The sequence below is a fragment of the Camelina sativa genome, chromosome 15, assembly GCF_000633955.1.
Source record: "Camelina sativa cultivar DH55 chromosome 15, Cs, whole genome shotgun sequence".
Classification (NCBI taxonomy): Eukaryota; Viridiplantae; Streptophyta; class Magnoliopsida; order Brassicales; family Brassicaceae; genus Camelina; species Camelina sativa.
In genome coordinates this window covers 3,104,550-3,127,250 of record NC_025699.1, presented here as the reverse complement: position 1 = coordinate 3,127,250, position 22,701 = coordinate 3,104,550, and the positions used below count along the sequence as shown (strand labels likewise).

Below are 22,701 nucleotides of genomic sequence, written 5' to 3'. Positions count from 1 at the left end.
CAGTTTGGTTCAGCTAACCGGATAATTGATTATAGAGGACCAAATTTCAATTTCAGGAGAAACATTAAGATACGGTACGTAATTTTGGAAAGGGGCGTAAATTAATAAAAGCGCGCGAGCGCTTGATAAACACGCGATAAAGTAGACGCGCGTGAAGATTAAACGACTTAAAGAGGAGACGGAGACGACGCTTTTCAACGTTCTCTCTCTCACTCTGCGTTAAAAGACTTGACAGATCTCTTCCACCGGTAGAGAGAGAGAGAGAGACTTCTCTGAGAAAAACTGCGCAAACCCTAACTCATCAATGGCAGATTCGAGCTCCAGTACGAAACGATACACTCCCCCAAATCAAAGGTAACTTCTCTTCTTCTTCTTCTTCTTCTTCATCTCCTTCCTCTCGCTTTGCTGATTTCGAGTGATCTTTTTACTCTGCTGATTTCGTTACTTCGTCTCTGATCTTTTCTTTTGCTGTTTCTTCTCCGTCTCGCAGGAAGCCTTCTGGGAATCGCCGCAAGGGAGGTACGTTATCTCTCTCTCTCTCTCTCTCTCGCTCTCTCTTTCTTCTTCGCCTTCTCTCTTGATTCTTACTAGAGAAACGAATCAGATGTGTTCTTCGTTACTAGCGGATCTAGTTCTGTGGAGGTTATAGCTTAGAATCTTTGATTGTCGAGGAAGAGAAGTAATTGATTGCAACCGAATCTGTAAACATTGTGATTGGGGATAGTTGGGTAACCTGAAGAATCGTTAGGGTAGAGCCTGGAATTTAGATCTCGCTCTCTCTTTATTAGCAAATCCTCTGGTTGATCTATCTCTCAGTGTGTGTTCTTGATTCATTTTAATGCCTGTTTTCTTGAAAAAAAAGCATCATCGTTCAAGCTATATATCAGGTTTTGCTCGTTATGATATTGTTCTTGGCTAAAGAAAGAGTGAAATGCAGATCGAACAAGTGGCCAACAGAACAAGGATGGTGAGCGAAATCAGCCTCTTGCTACTGTTCCTCAGATAGAAGTCAAACCCCCGAAGATAATACCACTAAAGGACTGCTCTACGAGTGAAGCTTCTCAGCTTTTGAGCCAACGTATGAATCTGAACTATCTCTTTAAACATTTCAGTGGTTTTATTGTTTGCTCTGTGTCACTGTCTGGTCCTTCTTGTATCAACTGTTGCTATGCTAATTGCTAAACATCTGATGAGTCAATGCTAGTTCATTGGTCATGCTTCTTTCTTGTATCAACTGTTGCTATGCTAATTGCTTAACATCTGATGAGTCAGTGCTAGTTTATTGGTCATGCTCCTTTTAGAAATCTTTGAACTTAATAAATATGGTGTGTTAATTTCACTGCTTATGCACTCAGTTTATGTGCTTGTCTTAATTAATTGCTCTTGATTTGTTCAATGAACAGGATGGGCAGCTGCAATGCATGAATACAATGACCCGACTGTGGATCTATCTGGTGAGATTAAGGGCTTCCAAGTTTTTCTTTATCCTTTTTGTCTGTTACACTTGTTCTGCTTGAGTTGGCTCCAAAAGCAATCAAATATACCTATAGTTCCCACCTTGATCTCTGCATTCCAGCTAATCGAGTATAACTGATTGTCAAGTTTACCTGTTATTTCACAGAGCGACCAATCATGTACTATGAAGGAAGTGTTTGGGGTAAACTACCTCACCAGGTAGAACTGACTTGAAACTCTATCATATGCTTTTTAGTTCTATTAAGATGCTCGTTCGGATTAATGATGAGACCCATGTCTCTTGTTTTGTGGGATGAAACAATTTACAGATCCTGGCTGCAGCAAACAACACATTGCCTCCTCGAAAGATGTCGCCAACGGATTACATGACTGAAGTGCGCCGAGGATTGCTGATGCCAAAATCGTCAAGTTCCAACAATTGAATGGTCCTTCTTCTGCTGATGGATCCCATATAGACTAGTGAAAATGGTGTTGGGTGTTAGTTGAGATGGCACAAGCGGTGATGTGTCAATGACTTTGGTTTTGTGTGTGTGTAGGATAACGAATACTTGCTTTTGTCTCGATCGGTCGTTTTCTCTGGTCCCTGAAAGTGTAAAAAAAAACCAAACCAGAGAGATTTGACTAACAATCACGTTTACAATCTCACATTGCTCCTTCCTTTCATGGTTTCATTCATGTTATTGAAAGATTCGAAACGTCCTTTTAATTTGACGGATTCAGTATATAGAATTATAGACCGTCTAACTAAAAAGAAAACTACAGTTGTTAAAAGTTTATTTGAATTCAAGTATCAAATTTGTTTACACCAAGATGTATATATATATATATATGCTTAATAATAGTAAAAGAAAACGAATTGTAACGAGACAAATAATTTTATAATTAGTTGAATGGCACAACTGCTTCAACACACACTATCTCATAAAACAAGATATATATACAACTCATTGTCGTCGTCATCATCATCATGATCCCTTCATTACTTTCCTCTCTCTCTCTCTCTTTCATCTTTGAGATCCAGAGACATAGAACAAAAAAAAAGATGAAGCTTAATTCTGTTTCCATCATCATCTTGAGCTTATTGTTAATTGCTCTCTCTACCACCATAGTTAATGCTCAACAAGCTAGAGAATCATGCAATTCAACTCTACCTCTCAACGACCTCACCTTCAACGCCACCCTCCTTCAATGCGTTGAAGCTTGGACTCTCCAAAACTACATCCTCCGAGTAAGTCAATCTTTTTTTCTTTCTAATTTCAGACTTTTAAAAAACTTTCCAATTCTGAAAAAAGAAAAAATCTTGCTGCAGTATGCTAGAACGGTAGAGAACACATGGAGCTTCATCTTATCAGCTCCGGATTCAAGCGCCTTCATCGGGATCGGTTTCTCAACCAACGGTCAGATGATCGGAAGCAGCGCCATCGTCGGTTGGATACCTTCCGACGGAGGTGCCGGAACAGTGAAACAGTACTTGCTCGGAGGGAAATCACCAGGCGAGGTGAACCCCGACCAAGGAGATCTAACGATCGTCGACAAGTCGTTAAAGATCGAGTCAGTGTCATCACGTATATACATGAGTTTTCAATTGACGGCGGAGCTGCCGCGTCAGAGTCTACTTTACGCTATGGGACCTGCCGGATTCTTCCCAACTTCGCCTGACTATAGGTTGAGAGAGCATCGGTTCGTGACCACCACGACCATCAATTATGTTACAGGTCAGCTTGTTTTAATTTTTATCTCATTTGACTAATTATTTTAAAAGTCAATCTTGAATTGATCCATTTTTGACTGGATTAATCACCGTTAATTAATAAAATAAATAAAAACACATGCTGACAAGTTGGAACTGGTTCAACAAGATCGTAGTAGTATTATTTGTTGGGAGTCATACCTGACTTTTTGTATTATTATACGCGGTTTTTTCCCAACTACTACCATCTCTCTTGATAATTTCCAAATACTACAGTATGAATTAACAACACAATAGTGACTAATTTTCCAATTTATTAGTATATAATTGTATTCATTCCGCCAACATTAAACGACGATAATTTTTTATTGATACCATTTTGGACCTATATTATGCGCTGAGCTTCTAGATGTTGTAGCTTGGAGTAGTAATTAAGTTTTGGTTGTTGATTTTTGCATTGCAATTCAACGATTTATGTCGGGTAATAAAGACAAAAGAGAATGATGATGTTACAAGTTTTGTTTTTCTTATTATCGTCTCATCATTTCCTATTTTGGTATTGATGATAGTGAGATGCAGTAAAAAAACACGTTATCATCAATACGACTGTAGAAGTTTAGTGTTTGGGATGTTTTAAGATCATCAAGGAGGGTATAAAACTAAAATAAAGAACAACAACTATATTATTGTGGAGCGACAATTGAGTTTGTGTTCTGAATGTACTTCTTATGTCATAGACTGATTAATATATGTTTTGTTTTTCCATTGATGAATTAATAGGTTCGCAAAGTGTGGTTAAAGGTTCGCCACACTCTAAGCTAAGGAAGACACATGGGCTAATGAACATGTTCGGATGGGGAATAATAGTTATCATTGGCGCCATAGTGGCTCGACACATGAAGCAATGGGACCCCACTTGGTTCTATGCCCATATCGCTCTCCAAACCACTGGTTTTCTCCTCGGTTTAACTGGTGTCATTTGCGGTTTGGTTCTTGAAAACCGTCTCAAGGCCAATAATGTTTCCACGCACAAAGGACTTGGGATAACCATACTCGTCATGGGCATTCTCCAGGTTCCTCTTCTTTTTAGCAGCACTCTAGAATTTAAGTATATACTACAAAGAACACTGGAATAATGAATATTCGGTTTTGTTTATTGATATTACAGATGTTGGCATTGCTAGCTCGACCAGATAAGCAATCCAAGTACAGAAAATACTGGAACTGGTATCATCATAACATTGGAAGAATTATGATAATACTGGCTATCTCTAACATCTTCTATGGTATTCATTTGGCTAAAGCTGGTTCTGCTTGGAATGGCGGTTACGGTTTTGCCGTCGCTGTTTTGGCTTTGACGGCTATTGGTTTAGAAGTTAGAAAGTTTAAGAACAAGTAATTTTTTTTTTCTTTAAATAAAAAATTTCTCTCTTTTATCTTCTTTGCTACCATATTTATCTTGGATAGGACAGTGTGATGTATTGAACATGTTATTGACTAATCATTTGAATGAATCTTTTCTTTTTTTTTGGAAGTTCTATATGTTGATACAAGAATCAATTTGTGGTTATACTGAGATCTTTATTTTTCACTGTATAAAAAATTATAATCTGCTTCAAGATTTAACCAACTACAGTAAAACCTCTATAAATTAATACTCTTTAAATTAATAAACACTATAAATTAATAAATTTTGTTAGTCCCAAGTCGGGACAGTGTAAAAAATAACAAAATTCGATAAATATAATAAGATAATATTTTTTTGAAATCCCCATGTAAAATATGGTCCCAATAATATCATAAATTAATAATCATGTAAATTTACACACCCATATATATATATATGCTTATATAGTAAAGTATGTTTTTATTAAACCTCATATCTATAAAACAATTGTTATGTTGTTTCTTCAAACTATAATGATATAAAATATTCTATAACATTTCATAAAAATAGCTAAAACTTTTAAAATTTTTGAATTTCTAAATATGCATCATTTACATTTTGATAATTTGATAGACTAGTAAAATACGATAATTGATACTCTTATTCATAAATTTGAATATGTATGTCATGTGTATAACTGAATTTGTCTATAATATTTGTAATTTATTCTCAATAATATTTTTTAATTATTTCAAATTCAATTTCAATACCATAAAATTTACAGCATCCAAAATTCTAATTTTATTTTGCAAAAATTGTCTCAATTCATACTTTTTAAAAATTTAAACAATTAAAAATATACCTATAAATTAATAATAATTATTTTATAGTGTAAATTAATAATTATTAATTTATAGATAAATTAATATCACTATAAATTAATAAAATGTCTTAGTCCCAACATTATTAATTTATAGAGGTTTTACTGTAACGTATTTTGGCTATGATATACAGTTTTACTAGTCATTAAACTTCAAATCAATCAATGATTCAGACGTGAATTTTATTAAACGCGATCTATCCATTAACATTGGGATACTAGTACTCTACATTAGTTTGTTACTTTGTTTAACCAGAGGGGAAATTGATTTGAGCGCACAATAAAAAAGCAAAAACAAACTTGAATGCTTTAACTTTGTTGGGCAGTATAATGGGCTACAAAACGGCCCATATAGTTGAGAAAGGAAAGCCCAAATGGTTGATGACGACTCTGTACCGTAAGCGTCAGAGAGATTCAGAGACATTTGCAGAAGAAATTGGAAGAGGAAGAAGAAGAAGAAGAAGAAAGATGTTGAGAACTCGACTTCTCTGGTTTACGCTTGGGTTTTCCGTCAGCGGAGGTTCCATTGCTCATCTCGTTTGGCGTGATCTCTATGCAGAACGTTTCGCTATTACTTCTGATGTAATAATATTTTCCCAATGTTTTTGTAAAATCATCATTCTTTGGGGAAGTTTTCATGCGAACATATTGGAAAAATCCTAAAACAAAATTGGTTCGATTGATGCAGATGAAGGAGAAATTCAACGCTCTGGAAGGTAGAGTTTCAGGTTTGGAGTCGTCTGGTGGTTATGAGAATCCGACTCCAGCTCAGGTCAGCTCTTTCTCTACCTCCATCTGCAAGTGTGATTTGATTGTTAGTGTAAATAATCTCATAACGCTGCTTGATCAATCAAGCTATTCATGTGATATGAGTTTCATAGAAAGGCTCTTTGATTTAGGTGAGCGAGTTACTTCTCATTGTTCATCAGATTACTCCAAATTTGTTTGTATCAACTGAGAGAATTCAAGAATTTTACAGAGGTTAACTAAGAGTTATAGTTTGTTATTACTGCTTCTGATGTAAGAAAGGATAGTTTCAGACTTTGAGAGTTCACCACTGCCTATATATAAGCCACAACATGTTAGTTTTCTAGAGTTGGGTTGGACAAGTGTGCTTGAGAGTTTAGAGTCTCTCTAGTTTTGGTGAATTCCAATTACAAAAGCAGTCTCACAGGATCTGGTTACATTAGTAGTAGTAGTAGCCCATAGTGTTGTAGACTTTGAAATGATTCATGTGCGCTATGCTCGACTTGTTCCTTCAATCATGTATTCACTTCACTCTGTTGTGGGATGAAAAAGGCTTTCATAAGAGAGCATATCACAATTGCCATACCCTCACATTATGTATATCCTATTTTTTACTCACCATTCTGTCTTCTTCTGACTTCTAAGGTTGTATGAAATGCATCAACGATGTGCACTTTTAGGATATATCCCCTATAAATCTCAAACCTTTCAGCTTGACACCAATTTTAATCGAACATTGTGTCTTCTTGTAGGCTCACAGTTGAAGACTCTTGGAAGCTACACCAAGCCCAAATTAACCAAAGACTTGGCTGATCTGTCAGAGAGTTGCGAACTTGCAATCTTCACTTGCAAGATCTAAAGATGCTTTGAATAATCTTCTAAACAAAAAAGTTTTTGTTTTTGTAAACGACTTACCTTTTGACTCTCGAGATTTCTTCTGCAAGCTACGAGCAAGACTTACATTTGTGTTAACAGTACAAAACATTCGGCTTCATTTATTACAAGAAATGGTTTAGTAGTTTTGTTTCATTCTAAGAAGAGGTTGTATGAGAAATGTATCACGGGTGTGTGCTTCTACCTTCTAATCTCAAACCCTTTCAGCATAAAACCAATTTTATACAGAAACTTATACCATACCAATTGAAATCTATTCACATCCTAAACAACGATACGACCCCTACTCGTGTATCAATTAACCATTTGCTAAAATATCCAGACACTGACAGAAATTGCAAAAGAGACTATAACTCTATGAGTCAGGGGAAACCCCCTCATTCTATCAACCAGTACGACTGGAGCTCTCTCTATCCCGCGATTTTATTCTTTTTTCTTCATTGATCCCGGATTTAAAAGATTCCTTGGTCAGCAGAACCCACCATCGCTCTGCTTGATCATGGCTTCATTTGCTGGGATGGATGGGATGGATGGGATGGGCGAGGGAGGATCGAATTTGCCAGGTCTTCGTTCACCTTCACCGGAAGAGGTGGCATCTGCTTCATAACCTCTGGCATGTCATTCAAGCTGTAACACAAACAGCAAAGCAAGCAAAGATTTGAGTTAATACATTATCATAGCTCCAGAACTTTGTTGGAAAAGAATGGCATTTCCCTAAGTGAGTCAAACACATAGAAATGATCAACAGATGGATGAATAAATGTATTACTCGTTCAAGATTGTGAGGATATTGTCCCGAACTTTGCTCAAGAGATTGACATTCTCATGTAGCTGCAATAGGAAAGAATCTTGGTTTAAATACACAGTTGAATTTAACTAGCAAACTTAAGCTGATCTAGTCCAAGGATTGCTCAAAAGCCAACAAAACAAGGCACACAAACAAATCAGGTCCAAACTCCCCAGAGCCAACTATACAAAAACTTACAAGCTGAAAAGTGGAAGTTGAATTCACCTGGAAAGCTGAGAAATTTGATGAAACTTGATTGAACAATTGAGCATTTTGCTCGAGAAGATCTCCACTCAAACCACCAATAGCTGCAATAACGCCAAGACAGTTATGCTCCTATTCAATCTAGAAGATTTAGCCTTCACAAGTAAAAATAAAAACAATCCTAGATTCTTAAAAACAAACCTTTATACGAAATACCATCATCAGCATCTACAGGCAACATAGGCGGAGCATACGACGGACCATTAGGATGAACATTCAAATGAGACGAGGACTTGGCTGAAGAATCTGTAGTTTTCTCCTGCTTAAGAGATAGTGAAAGACAATCAATTTGTAGACTCATAAAAGCTAGTTTCAACCGTCCAAAATCACAAGTAAATAAACTAAAAGTTCAAGCTAGTTACGCATTAGAACTCAAGCCACATACTTTCTTATCTTTTTTCCTCGACGAATGGTCATCTTTCCTGCGCTTTCCATTTTCCTTTTTCTGTAATCCATAAAGCAATCACATGAAGGTAAAAAAAAAACCATCTTACGGATCAAATAAAGCCAACGGGCGAAAGAAGAGTAATCAAGAAAGAACAGAAAAAACTCACAGTCATCCATCTACAGCGCAGCGCAACATCTCGAACAGTCTTATCTTTCATTTTCATCGCAATCTTGGCATATCGAAAAACTGACGGCTCTGTCGCGTACCTATATAAAGAGACATTAAATCATTAAAAAGTTGTGAGTAGGATTTAACAAACAAAGCTCATACAAGATTAACTAGCAACCAATCATTACCGATAAGTAGACAACTCATCCTCCAATTAAAATCCTAAGTACTAGTATCTCTCATAGCTCTAACACTAATGTGCTTATCATAAATATGATACAAGACAACAACACCAGCTAATCCATTTAGTATTTGTATTTATTACCATACTCAAAAGTTTTAGGCTTTTAGCTAAGCTAATCAAATACCACTTCTTCTCTTCACAAGAACCCACAAAAACTTATATGCCGGATTCAAAATTGGAGGAACCTGATAATCAGAGAGAGAGCAAAAAGGAGATTACTTGAGGAGCAAATCTTCCAATAAAGATTGTTCTTCATGAGTCCAATCGGTAGAGATCCCTGAATTATGCCTCAACGCGCCAATCGTCTGTGAGTTATTATCCGCCGCCGCGCCACCATTATCGACAGAATTTACAGCACCGCCATTCGTCGTCGCCGCCGCCGCTGCTGAAGAAGTCGATACCTTCTGCGTCGCCGAAGAACCTTCCTGATTGTTCCCCGACGGGTTTGCGCTCGCCGCCATCAGAAAAAAATAACCCAAATCTTTCGAAAGCTACAAAATTCCCACTTGCGCCGGAAAAAAAGTGTCAATTTTTTTTAACGCAATTCAGATATGACAACGCCGGTGACAGGGACAGAGAGAGAGGAGAGAGATTAAACCGGCCGCCGACTGAGCTTCTTTCTTTCTTTCTCTTCTTCTTCCCCTCGAAATATGGAATCTTTTTTTGCTTATAAATATTTTTAATAATTCGTTTTTCATCTTTATCCCTTTTTTCGGATTTTTTTTTTTATTTTCTAATAATGAGAGTCAAATATGTCAATTTTGGTTATTACGAGGCTTTTTTGGGTAATGGTTATAATTATAGGGGCTGAAACATAATAACCTAAAAGAAGAAAGTAATCCGTTTTGTTTTCTTCTCTCTTTTCGAGGTCCCTCTTCCTTTGTCTTCTTCCCCCTTCCCCACCACCTCTGTATCTCTCTCTCTCCGCGCTTGAGGTTGGCGTCGGAGTAGATTACCAAGAGCTCTCTCTCTCTCTCTAATCGTCTCTTGGTTATGGCATCTCAGCCGACAGGTTCGTTCAATTGAAAATCTTTTGGCTTTTTGGTTTTTTTTTTTCTTGCGGATTGAGATTTTTTAGGGTCTCGATTTATTGAATTATCCTTTTGCAATTTTTTGGTCGGTTCGGTGAGTTTGCTTTTGGAATGATGTGAAATTGATTAACTTCGACCTAGAATTGGATTAATTAGGGCTTTATTCAATCCATGAGATCAGTTTTTTGGATCTCGTCTATCCAAAACCTTTTAAGGATTGTTCTGTAGCCTGTTTCGCTAACTTTTCAGCTAAGCAACTTCTGTTTCGATTCCGTATTCCCATACCTTTTCATTCATTGTTTTGTCACTTTGTGGCTCACGTTGTGGATCGCTGTAGCTTTCCAATTGTGAAAAGCTCTTTGAATTGTGATATTGTTTACCTTGGATAGTATGATTGATGATTAAGTTTTTTTTTAACTCTTTGGATTGCTCTTAGCTTTTGTTGGCCTCAGCATTTCTTGTTTCAGTTACATGTTTTCATTTTTTCATTGCAATTTGATGTCTTTTCTTATTCAGCATCGTAGTTCTACTCATTGTTGAAAGATAGGTAAAACTCCCTTGGATTGTACATTGATTTACATGGCTTTATAAGGCCAAAGTAGTTACAAAGATCAGCCTAATATCTAGGATACAATTAACATCATATGAACAATAATATCTAATAAGTTGTGACAGAATATTCCTATATTCTATCAATTGTTTCATAATTCATAGAACGTTGCATTACTGTTTCTTCTAATCATATTTACAATTGCTTCATCAAGTTTCTTTAGTGTTTTTGCCTGTGCTTATTGCTGTTCATTCTTTCTTTCAGAAGATTATCTATCATTATTACTCAACATATAATAGCTTCAATTTTTTTGGCTGCAGGTGGCAGTCCTCCTAAACCTTGGGAACAAGAAGGAAATACATCTGGTCCTAATCCTTTCAGGCCTCCTTCAAATACTAGCACGGCTGGTTCAGTTGAAGCTTCTGGCACAGCTAATCCTGGTGAAGTTGTTTCATCTATAAACAGGACTAATACATCTCCTAATATGAATGCACTGACTAGGCCTGTACCGACTAGACCTTGGGAGCAGCAGAATTACGGGACCACTATGGGAGGTATGTTTCAAAGTTATCTTTGTTTGTTTTTTTTGGTTATGGAGATTACATAGAGCTTAGTTCTTTTATTGTATGAAATGCAGGTTATGGTTCAAATCTAGGTGTGAACTCTGGGTATGGGTCAGGTACATATGGTTCAGCATTAGGTGGGTATGGTTCATCATATGGTGGTGGAATGTATGGAGGAGGTAGTAGCATGTATAGAGGAGGTTACGGTGGCGGTGGTGGTCTATATGGAAGTTCGGGCATGTATGGTGGAGGTGGGATGTATGGTGGCACGATGGGTGGTGGTTATGGTATGGGTATGGGAACGGGAATGGGGATGGGGATGGGGATGGGAATGAGTCCTTATGGTGGTCAAGATCCAAATGACCCTTACAATCAACCTCCATCTCCACCAGGCTTCTGGATTTCATTTCTCCGTGTGGTATTGTTCATCATTTATACTTATTTTGTATAAGAAAATCAGAGAAGTTTGATAAGTTAGTTCTGTTTAACGTAAAGTGTTCATGTTTTGATTGATGACAGATGCAAGGTGCTGTGAATTTCTTTGGCCGTGTAGCGATGCTTATAGATCAAAACACGCAGGCCTTTCACATGTTCATGTCTGCGCTTCTTCAGGTTCCGTCCTTTTTTCTTCTACCAACTTTTCTTCTACTGGTTTCTTTGATTATTGTTCACATGTTAACACCATTCAAATATTTGTCCACAGCTGTTTGATCGTGGTGGTATGTTATATGGAGAATTAGCAAGATTTGTATTGCGTATGCTTGGGGTAAGAACAAAGCCTAGAAAGATGCAGCAGCCACCACAAGGGCCTAACGGACGCCCTTTACCCCACCAGCCAAATGGAAACCAGAACTACATCGAGGGGCCTAAAGCTGCTGCACCAGCACCAGGTGGTGGCGGTGGTTGGGACAATGTATGGGGAAACTAAATTACACCCAAATCCTTCAGCATTGCTTTATATACACCATGAAAACCAGTTGGTTACTGATAGAAGACAAGTCTTGCAGCCGCCTGCAACGCAGATTGGGATGTACGAAAGCCAGATGTTAGTTTACAAATCGAGTCTCTTCTTCTCTTCTCTCTACTCAGTTTTCTGATTGTGTGATAAAACAAACCGCTGATAGATGTCGAACTCAATAAAATGGAAAGTGAAGTTTAAGTGTGTTCAATTAAAGACCTTTCTATTGATATATTTATATAATATTCGATTCTCTTCTTCTTTAACTGGATTCGAAGCAACACTGTTGATTAGATTGTCTCTCTACTTATCGCTCTTTCTTCGACAAACTAAGATGAAGCTTATTTTCTCTTTCTGTCTGAGGGAGGCACAGCTAGGCGCTCACACAGTGAGGTCCCATGGAATGATACACTATTGGTAGATTTGTTAAGAATCCAATATTGATACACACTTTTTACTAGTGTAAAGAAACGGAAGTAAGGAAGAAAAACTAGGGAATCAGCAGAGCACATGAAAGAGTTCCTTAAAACTCGTTGTTGTGTTGTAGCTTCAGTGTTCATTGTGTTAGAGGTTCTTTACACTTAGAAATCAGAATGTGTATAAATGGATCTGTCTATATATTTCAGAGTTGTTACTAGCTTGGTTCAGCAGCATTCGGATCGTAACCTCAAATGAGAATGGATCCCACATAAGATACATGTAAATTATACATTTTGATAACTTATTAACAAATTGAAGCCTATATTCTAGAATAGATCCGTTCTTGCAGTTTATTTAATTTGGTCTATTTAATTTTCACTTTACATAAAAAAAAGGTTAAAAAACTAGCCAAGATGGTTAAACTTACATATACATTATATCAAGATTCGAGAATCATCTAGATAATTCATAGATGAATGATCACGCGCGAACATATTAACCGAACCGTCTTTTCTTATTGGTGATTCATCTGCACCGTCGATTTCGTCACCTAAAACAATTACCAACCGTAGGATCTATCTGAAATCCTAAACCGGCTCGGTTTGGGTTTTGCTCCCCCTCTATATATATATGAAAAAAGTGATCGACGATTGTTCATCGCTTCTGTATCCTTTTTGTTTCTGTTTTTTCTTTGCATGCAGATGATTCCTTATTGCTTTCTTTGATTATGTTTCTATTCTTTTTATCATCTCTTTAGGGTTTTGCTCGATTTTTTTTAACATCTGATATATCGTCGTTGATCTCTAATGATCAACCCTTGTTGTTGATCTTCTTGCATCGATTTCGCGACTGATCGATCCATCGAGGTACGTTGTTGTTATCTACGCATATATATATATATATATATATATATCTTGTTATTACTGTGTATGAATCTTTCTGGTCTTTTGCTTACACGTCTCGTAGAATTCAATTACTGGTTTGTGTTTGGTCTGTATAAAGTCTTCTTCTAACTCTGTATTCTCTGTTTTTTTGATATTCTTGTATAGATTTTACATAAGCATCAATTCTTGTTGATCCATTCATCGACCCTCGTCGATTCTTATCATCAACCCTAGTTGATCGGAACCACCAACCCTCGTTGACATATCTATTCAACGCTTGTTGTCGTTGATCAACAAGCAGTAGTCTGTATATCTTCTAATGAAAGAAGGAAGGATCTTGTAGATGTATGTGTTATTTTCATGGAAGTTTTGTTCCTTTTCTTCATATGACTATCTTTTAAATCTCATTATCTAACCGATGATCTTCTTGTTATGGTTTGGCTTGTCTTACTCTCCTCAGCGCATATTTGGAATGGAATGTTGAGTTTTTCAGGCCTGTCCATCGAGGTATATATATTCTTGTCTATGCCAAGGGTTTCTCGATCTTCTGGTTAGATATCATGTAAAATTTGGATGACAGTCTTCTGACTCATTCTGTTTCGTATTCTTTCTTGTAGGTATTACGTATTAATATAGAGGCGCAGCCGCGCAGGGACAAAAACACATCTGATCAATTCTCGTTGGTCTTGTTGTCAACTCTCGTTGATCTTATTATCTCTTGATAATTCTCGTTGATCTTATATATCATCTCTCGATGATGCTCCAATCAACTCTAGTTGATCTGATCATATCATCTCTTCATGATCCTTCAATCAACCATCGTTGATCTTGTTATCATCTCTTGATAATACTCCTATCAACCATCGTTGATCTTATTATCATCTCTTGATAATACTCCTATCAACCATTGTTGATCTTGTTATCATCTCTTGATAATACTCCTATCAACCATCGTTGATCTTGTTATCATCTCATGATAATGCTCTTATCAACTCCTGTTGATCTTGTTATCACCTCATGATAATGCTCCTATCAACTCTCGTTGATCTTGTTATCATCTCTTGATAATGCTCTTATCTCTTATCAACTCTCGTTGATCTTGTTATCATCTATTGATAATGCTCCTATCAACTCTCTCGTTGGTCCTTTTATCATCTCTCGATGATCTTCCAACCAACTCTCATTGGTCTTATGATCAACTCTCTCGTTGGTCTTTTTATCAAACTGACCAGAAACAAATGTACAAGAGAGAGTAAGCAGGGGATGTATCTGAAGAGCAAGAAAACGGTGTAGACTTGTTTTGGCCTAGATTTTGGAAAATAATGATTCGTGTATTGAAAAAACTCTGGGGAGCTTATGAACAACGGAGGAATGTTAAGGGAAGGATTGCAAGAGCAGGATACGTGTTGGCAAGAATTAGTTCGGCTTTTATGTTGCAAGGGCTTAGTAGCAAAGTTTGTGAAAGTGAAAGAAATGTAATTTTTTTTTGTATCTTGTATTCTTGTGGGTGATGAGTACTCAATGATCAATATACAAAAAAGCTATACTCTCTCACTCGTTTATTTACAGCAAAACAAATACCAACATATCCACACCCAAAGTGTTTGATTCACATCACACCCAAATTCAAACGGTTTTTAAATAAAAGAGGATTCTCTCAAAATTTCAAGGTAAAAAAAAGTGCAAATGTACATTACTAAGCTAGCTAGAGAAGCCTCCTCCTGAAGTTTCTGATTGTTGATTGGTAAGTACGAACGAGAAGACCGACACCAATCCTAAGACCAACACAGACACCTAGTCCAATCCCAACACCAACCCTTACACATGTGCATTAAACCATGACATCTCTCTATCTATGCACTCACTTCTCCAATACATGTTCACTTCGTAATCCTCTTTGTAATTCGCATACTGCCTACAGACAAAAGGAATGATACTTAATATACAAAGAGTGATAATTTTTTAAATGGTCCATCCCCAAAGAACAAAGCAAATACTGGGGGATTGTGCAAGAGACAGAAGTAAAGAATTCTAAGGACAATCCATTATAACTTTATGGACACAATATCAATTTGACAACTAAGTGAAGTAATAATGAATAGTATTTGTTGATGGCCAAAAGAAGAAAGGATGTATAGTATTTGTAATGTATATTTCAGAGTTGTTTACTAGCTTGCTTCAGCAGCATTCGGATCCGTTCTTGCAGTTTTCCTCTGGGTAAAACCAACGCATATATACTGTTGGGTAATGGATGCTTCATTCTTGTGCATATAGTCTCCAGTCTGCTCCTATGGCCATCATTTCCTCTGTCCTTAATGTTACATCGGTTCTATATAACCTGAACATCACAACTGCTACAGGGGTCAGCCTAGCATTCCCGCTCATGTAGAGAATCTGGAGGTTCGTGCAACCACCTCGTAGAGCACGCAACCCTTGGTCACAGAAGTTCCTACAACGGTTCACATGGAGTTTCTTCAAGTTACGGCACCACTTTCCTACGGCTTCCCATCCCAAAACCTTAACTTCATGACACAGAGCCAAGTTCCACTCTTGGAGCACTGGACAACCTTTTGCTATAGCTTCGATGGATTCATCACCAACCGTTCTGCACATCCTTAGGTTCAAGATTCTAAGTTTTGATGCAATCCCAGAGCCAATAGGTACCAACCCATCTTTGTGGATGTAGGAACTTACACGTGAAAGGTTAAGAAACTCAATCCCACCTCCGCTAATGATCCCATTTATACCCTTGGGCTCAAGCTGACAAGACTCAGCATCCACATAGCCTAGAGTTGGAGAACAGCCGTTGAAGCCAACACCGGTTATGCTCTTGCAGTTTGAGATCTTCACTGACTTAAGCTGCAAGCATGCTTGTGACAATACCTTTATCCCCAAATCAGACACCAGAGGGCAATACGAGAGATTCACACACATTAAAGGCAAGGAAGCCCTAGCTAAAGTTTCTAACCCAATGTCACTGATATTGCAGCGGTAGAGACTAACCACTCTTAGATTGGGACAAAACCTAGCAATTGTAAAGATCCCATCATCAGAAATACCAAAGCAACAATCTAAGTAAAGACTATGCAGTCTTGCACCGGGAAACCTGAGAGAGGCGAGGCTTGAATCATTAAGTAACGTGCAACCAGAAAGCGAAAGATGCTCCAAGCACTGGAAACGAGTGAGAAGCCTGTGGAGATGATAGGAATTCACATCAGGACTCGGCTGAGACAGACTTGCAGGGTTCAGGACAGTGAAAGAACACTGAAACTGTAAAGAGCGACGGCTTATGTTTTGGATGTTGAGCCAGCGATGACAAGTCAAACCGAATGAATCATGGTCAGCAACATTATCAAGTCGTTGGAAGATAAAAGAAAGACAATCATCTGGAAGATGGGTAATGGAGGTCTCAGCATCATCATACTCAGACATAGACACAACCTCCATCAATCACTTTAAGTCCTATAAACGAACAACAAAATCTTATCTTTTGACACTAAAACCTCCTCCCAAGTCTTTAACTATATCTCCTCCACAAATCTACTTTGATACAGAACCCTAAACGAAGATTGTCTGACTAAACTGGTGTAATCAAGCCAGGAAAGCTTCTATTTTGACCTAAGTGAAGCAATCCAGAGAACCCTTAACCTCAAATTAAACCAGATTATAGCTCTTTGTCCGAAACTAAGTTCCAAAATGGCGCTTACTGGGTAATATATAAGAAATCAAGAATTCCGCATCACCAGATAAGATCAGGGAAACGAAGACAGCTTAGATTCCAACATGAGAAACCCAACATGCCGTTGAAGAAGGAGACTCAAAAAAACAAAACTTTGAGAAATTTCTGGATTTTTGGATTGGATTGATAAGAAACGGATTACGAATATGAAAACCAAGGAGAGAAACAGAGAGAGAGCTGAAGCCNAAAAAAAAAAAAAAAAAAAACTTTTTTATAATTAATATTTTTTTAATTCCGTCCATAAGATATTATTATTATGCACGTGTTATGACACCGTGCTGTGACTATAGCGTAAAACGTATCGTGGCCGTTGATTCACGTCACAAGTGACAAGAGAGGTCTCAGTAATTGGCTAATGGTTTTAAGTAGTATTTTTTAGCTCACTGATCCTGCAGCCATGGTGACGATTCATTCCCTTTCTCAGCCAGCCTTGACTTCAGCTGGTACTTGGGGCTATACATAGACCGATAGACGAAATTTTTTGCATCCTTTTTTTTTTTTTTTTAATAATCAGAATCATATTTTTTGCATCCTTTTTTTTTTAACTACTACTAATTAGCAGTTAAGCACCACTACAACCCAATTACTTCTTGGATTATATATATACCCATGTAAGCCTTGCATGTGATACAGTACCAATCAATACTATATTTGATTAGTCAATATTTGAATCCAACCAAAACAAAAATTGATGTTAATATATCATAATCCAAGAAGCCACGCAAAATGAATGTGAGATTAAAATTGAAAAGTACTATCTTGATTCAAAATTTGAGGAGTATAATTGGTAAGAAGTTCTATTAGTTTAATTATTCAATTGATGAGTTCAAATGTTTTGCGCTCAATACTTACGGTATTGATTGATTCCCTCCAGTCCATGATTCCTATATGCATTGCAAGTAATTGGCTAATGATGTTATAAATTTTCTTTTGTTAAAGTTTATTCAATTCAACAACTTTGTCTTTTTTTTTTTGTATCAGCGATTACAAGGCTGACGAATTAAAATCGAGCCGGGTAAGAAAACACCACAATTACAAAGTAAATACTTGAAAATTTATCAATTTGTTTTCGGAAGAGAGAGATAAGAAGACGAGAAAAGCTATGGAAAGATTCCATCGAGATATAGAAACGCCGACATACGCAATGGACTTTTTCATATTTCATTTATAAATCCTAATTAACGGGCTAATTAACTAAACTAATCAAATTTTGTAATCCAATAATTTCAAAATGGTTAATATTTGGTCGAATGCTTGAAGTTAGTGTTAGTGTGTTGCCTTTGTCATTTTTCTAATCATAGTTTAAAAAAAAAAAAGTTAAAAAAAAAAAACTAGAAAACTAAAACGATTAGTATGCAAATTTCTAAATTGTAAAATTAGTTTGAGTTTTTTTATAAGTAATCAATACATAACTTCATTTTTATTTATTTGTGACATTAAACTTTAAAGATAGAATCACAAACTTTAAAAATATAATCGTAAGCTTCTAATGATTTTTCAAAATACTTCTTTTTAGAAATATCCATGGAAGTTTCAACTTCTGTTCTAAAATTTTATAAAATCACATGACGAGATGATATAACGGGACGGATTTGAGTGAATATTTAAATAAATTAAAAAATATATATTAATTTGGTAATATAACACGGGTAAATCATCACATTATTTTGTTAAGACCACTAATATCAAAATATTATATATATTTAATTATATTGAGTTACAATTATGTAAATATAATTGTCCTACGATATACCGCATGTTAAACACTAAACAAAACAAACAAATACAACTTAAATTTTGTCTTTTAGTTACAAAAATATTGTCCCGCGGTGTACTACGAGTTAAAATCTAGTTAGAGTTTAATAAGCAAAAGCAGAGAGCGCAGTGTTGAAAGAAAGAGAGAGAGTCGAAGTAAGAAAACGATTTTTAGGGTTTTAGGGTTGTACCTCCGATTTCACTCATATTCTCCTTCGATTTTGTTTCCAAATATGAACTACAACTTGTTATCACCACCACCGATCGACATAACACTGCTTCCAGATGAATCTCAAATCCAGTTAAGATAGACTGGATTTGCCCAAATTCAGTCTGGGGATCTCCATCTCTTGATGGATCCTAACTACCGTGAACAAGCCCTCGGAAGGCCTCCAAGAGAAGGCGCATCGTTCTGGTTGAATCATTACAACGGTGAGCGAGTGAACAATGGTGGGGGTATCAGCTTTCTAATTTGGAGACCTCGAGATGAATTGGTAATTAAACCTTGTCTCTCTTCTTCTAGAATCTCTATGTATTACGTTTTTATAGAAAAAATGACTGTCAGCTACTTGAAATATACACCAACACATGATCATACATACAAACAATATAAATGTTGTGTTAATTACGTACACTATTGTCATCACATAAAGACATCCATAAACAAGCTTTGTTTTTAATAAGAAAAAGAAAGGAAGAAAATAATTAAAATTCTATTTATTTACATGAAACACGTATATATAGAAGATAGTTAAAAAGCAAAAGTTGATTTTGTAAAATCAAATATTGGAGTAATCATATTATTATATGCACGTGTTATGACACCGTGCCGTGACTTTAGCCTAAACAAATCGTGGCCGTTGATTTACGTCACAAGTGACAAGAGAGGGTCAGTAATTGGCTAAAGGTTTTAGTAGTTTTTAGTTTTTACTTTTTAGCTCACTGATCCTGCAGCCATGGTGACGATTCATTCCCTTTCTCAGCCAGACTTGACTTCAGCTGGTACTATGGCTATACATAGACCGATAGACGGAATTTTTTGCATCATTTTTTTTTTAATAATCAGAATCATTTGCTCATTAGTAGTACTAATTAGCAGTTAAGCACCACTACAACCCAAATACAACTTGGATTATATATATACCCATGTAAGCTTTGCATGTGATACAGTACCAATCAATACTATATTTGATTAGTCAATATTTGAATCCAACCAAAAAGAAAATTTGATGTTTGTGAACTCCGGCAGATGATTGATAATTTGATAGTGGTTTCAGTATAATCCAACGGTAGAAATATATTTTGAATTTTTGTTTTGTTTTTGATGAAAAAAAATATATATATACTCATGTGGATTAGATATACTCGGCTGTGAAGAAGCCAGAAGCCAGCTACAAAATTACTATTAGGATGATAAATGTTCCCGCTGATTTGACATATGCTATGAGTAAGATGAGTTGCTTTTGTCCGGATTCCAACACTTGGTCATAATTTTCACTGCACCGAGGAATAATATTTGTCTGAAGTCTAACTATGTACTTGTATAAAACAAAAACAATCAAACTAACATGTATGTATTTGTAGTTCCCCTGTAGATCTTAGTAGTTTGTATTCATGTTGATATGTATATTTTTATTTTCACGGTGATGTGCTTCAACTTCAACTCATCCAATGTTAACACTCAGTTAGATATTTTTTTACTTGGCATCTTCATCAAATCACATCTATTAGGAGAGACTAATGAGTGAATTTTGCCTCAAAGGCAAGGGTAAAGAGTTTTGGGCTTTATTATTACCACCGATGTTGCCCACTCACGAGAAAAAAAAAAGCATTTGTTTATCAATTAGTGTCTCCTTGGATGTAGTGAACAAGTTGGACTTTTGCATATTAATTCTCCCGCCAGTGTAGCAACAAGTCTTCAGCTCAGAGTAGGAGTTCACATTTGAAACCTGATCCTCGTACAATTTTACTCGAGTTATTGAATTCTTTTTTCTTTTTCTTTTTTTTTGGCAGTGAAAATGGGCTTCGTGAAAACACAACTTCGTGATTGTGTTCTCTGACAAGAAAAGTACAGCTAGTTTTGCAAGATTTGGGGATGGCCAGTTAATTAATTATTGTATATGTAACTTGTAATATTTGGTTGCTAGGTAACTATAAAACATTTATTAATCCTAAAAACTACCAAAAAATCGAGGTACGATAAAATGACCACATGGTGTGTGTTGTTGTGACAATCATAATATGGCCAACCCAAGTCCTCTTCATTTCTAGTCCTTGTCTCTGCAACCAAGCTGTTGTGACACTTTCTTTCATTTTTTTGCCATGGTGCACACTTAGCTTCTTTCTTCTCATTGCCTTTCGTCTTAGCCTCCTTTTGACCCTCTCGCATCCACAATAACTCTGGCTAGATCATATTTCAAATAAAGTCCAAAATAAATAAAAAAACAACATGCAAAATATCTAAGTGACAAAAAGCTACAAATCAGTGGATTATTAATTTCAATAATCACTGGATTCTTTTTGAAAATTTTATGTTTCCTATATTATAAAACTTACGAAAAATATGGATAAGACAAATAAAAGACAAAGCACTCTGCATTTCTTGTTCTACTTTTTCTTTTCCCGACATTTTCGCCAAACTAGTATACTCTTAATTAATTTGAATTCGATTACATATTCATAACAAGAGTAAATAAACAACAATATATTGGCAAATAGAAATGTTGTCTTAGTTGTTTTCCTCGTAGATAAAGATGGTACCTATATAGCGCCTTTAATAATTGGGTTGCACAGAAAAGAGAAGATAGTGTTTTGTATAGTACTAATAGTAAAGAGAAGATGATGGTATTAAAAGTCAAAAAGATTCTTTTTGAAAGAGAGGACCAGAATTTACTTCACGTAATTATTGCAATTTCATATACGTTCTTCCCTCTCCTAGTTTCACTTTTTAATTGTAACTAGAAGAAGAGTTCACTAATCACCACACCATTCACTACACTTACACTAGCATAGTGGTACCAACCAAACCATTAAGGCTCTTTCATTCCTAAGATAGTGCTGCTCATTGCAGAACACACACACACAAAGCTCTCCAAGAAAACCCCAAAAATGGACTACGCTATCATCATCATCATCATCATCTTCTCCCTCCTATCATGCGCATCCTCTCCCTTATCATACGCCTCTCCGGCTAGTTTCAGTCGCCGTCACCTTCTACAAACTCCTCCAGCTGACCCTTCCACATTTTCGCCGCCGTTCTTCCCACTTTACAGCTCCTCCTCTCCTCCTCCTCCTCCTTCCCCACCGCAGCCTCTTCCGCCTCCGGCCCCTACGTTCGCGACATTTCCGGCCAACATCTCAGCCCTCGTCCTCCCTCGCTCTCCTCAATCTCACACTCCTTCCCGTACACTCCTTATCCCAGCTATCTCCGCCGTGCTCGCCGTCGCAACACTACTCGGCCTGTCTTTGTTTCTCTACGGACGGTGGCGAGGGCAAACCCGTCATTTTAAAGAAGAATCCAAGAGCTTAGCTTCTTCTTCTTCAGACATTACCAAATCCGAACAACAACAAACTCCTCAATGTCCCCAAACAAGAAACAACAACACAACTGAAAACAAACTCTCTGTAGCTCCTTCTACTTCCGATGTCCTCTACCTCGGCAACGTCGCTACTTCCTCCGGTTCTGTTTTCGTTAAACCGGCCTCACCTGAGATCTCTCCTCTCCCGCCATTACCTGCTCGTAGCTTCCTCCTGCAACACAACTCCGATAAAGAAGCAGAAGAAGAAGAAGACGATGACTTCTACTCGCCTCTGGCGTCTATAGCTGGTCAAGAACCACGAGACCGGAGAACTAATCCGTACAGCAACTGCTCTTGC

General features: G+C 36.8%; 6 protein-coding genes and 2 long non-coding RNA genes across 10 annotated transcripts in view; 6 read left to right on the top strand and 2 right to left on the bottom strand.

Moving 5' to 3' along the window:
- Positions 189-2,198, top strand: LOC104744950. The gene is made up of 6 exons (XM_010466088.2): positions 189-354; positions 491-519; positions 938-1,078; positions 1,404-1,454; positions 1,622-1,674; positions 1,785-2,198. The coding sequence occupies exons 1-6, from the start codon at positions 305-307 to the stop codon at positions 1,896-1,898; spliced, it is 438 nt and encodes a 145-aa protein (XP_010464390.1). The 5' UTR covers positions 189-304; the 3' UTR covers positions 1,899-2,198.
- On the top strand, positions 2,432-4,700 carry LOC104744949 (cytochrome b561 and DOMON domain-containing protein At3g07570). Its single transcript, XM_010466087.1, has 4 exons — positions 2,432-2,704; positions 2,786-3,191; positions 3,947-4,239; positions 4,335-4,700. The coding sequence occupies exons 1-4, from the start codon at positions 2,444-2,446 to the stop codon at positions 4,563-4,565; spliced, it is 1,191 nt and encodes a 396-aa protein (XP_010464389.1). The 5' UTR covers positions 2,432-2,443; the 3' UTR covers positions 4,566-4,700.
- LOC104744946 lies at positions 5,848-7,198 on the top strand. Its single transcript, XR_760686.2, has 3 exons — positions 5,848-6,015; positions 6,122-6,205; positions 6,933-7,198. It is a non-coding gene; the product is annotated as an uncharacterized LOC104744946 (long non-coding RNA).
- Positions 7,263-9,710, bottom strand: LOC104744947. 2 transcript variants are annotated; one of them, XM_010466084.2, is made up of 7 exons: positions 9,145-9,710; positions 8,680-8,779; positions 8,511-8,570; positions 8,267-8,387; positions 8,087-8,169; positions 7,844-7,905; positions 7,263-7,701 (listed from the first exon to the last, which is right to left on the bottom strand). In XM_010466084.2, the coding sequence occupies exons 1-7, from the start codon at positions 9,384-9,386 to the stop codon at positions 7,572-7,574; spliced, it is 798 nt and encodes a 265-aa protein (XP_010464386.1). In that variant the 5' UTR covers positions 9,387-9,710; the 3' UTR covers positions 7,263-7,571. The 2 variants fall into 2 exon arrangements, with proteins under 2 accessions (XP_010464386.1, XP_010464387.1); XM_010466085.2 differs by having other exon boundaries at positions 8,267-8,384.
- LOC104744948 (peroxisomal membrane protein 13-like) lies at positions 9,815-12,261 on the top strand. The gene is made up of 5 exons (XM_010466086.1): positions 9,815-9,937; positions 10,827-11,060; positions 11,144-11,487; positions 11,589-11,681; positions 11,773-12,261. The coding sequence occupies exons 1-5, from the start codon at positions 9,919-9,921 to the stop codon at positions 11,995-11,997; spliced, it is 915 nt and encodes a 304-aa protein (XP_010464388.1). The 5' UTR covers positions 9,815-9,918; the 3' UTR covers positions 11,998-12,261.
- LOC104744945 lies at positions 13,124-13,839 on the top strand. Its single transcript, XR_002035498.1, has 3 exons — positions 13,124-13,313; positions 13,497-13,676; positions 13,792-13,839. It is a non-coding gene; the product is annotated as an uncharacterized LOC104744945 (long non-coding RNA).
- On the bottom strand, positions 15,275-17,255 carry LOC104744944 (F-box/LRR-repeat protein 12-like). The gene has a single exon (XM_010466083.1). It carries the CDS (start codon positions 16,776-16,778, stop codon positions 15,588-15,590), a length of 1,191 nt encoding a protein of 396 aa, XP_010464385.1. The 5' UTR covers positions 16,779-17,255; the 3' UTR covers positions 15,275-15,587.
- The window catches only part of LOC104744942 (formin-like protein 10), a 4,168-nt gene continuing 3,169 nt past the window's right edge, over positions 21,703-22,701 (top strand). Inside the window, exon 1 of one of the 2 annotated variants that reach the window (XM_010466077.2) lies at positions 21,703-22,101. In XM_010466077.2, the coding sequence (XP_010464379.1) occupies positions 21,934-22,101 (168 nt within the window). In that variant the 5' untranslated portion in view covers positions 21,703-21,933. Of the gene's footprint in view, positions 22,605-22,701 lie in introns of both variants that reach the window. The other variant, XM_010466080.2, reaches the window with a different exon arrangement.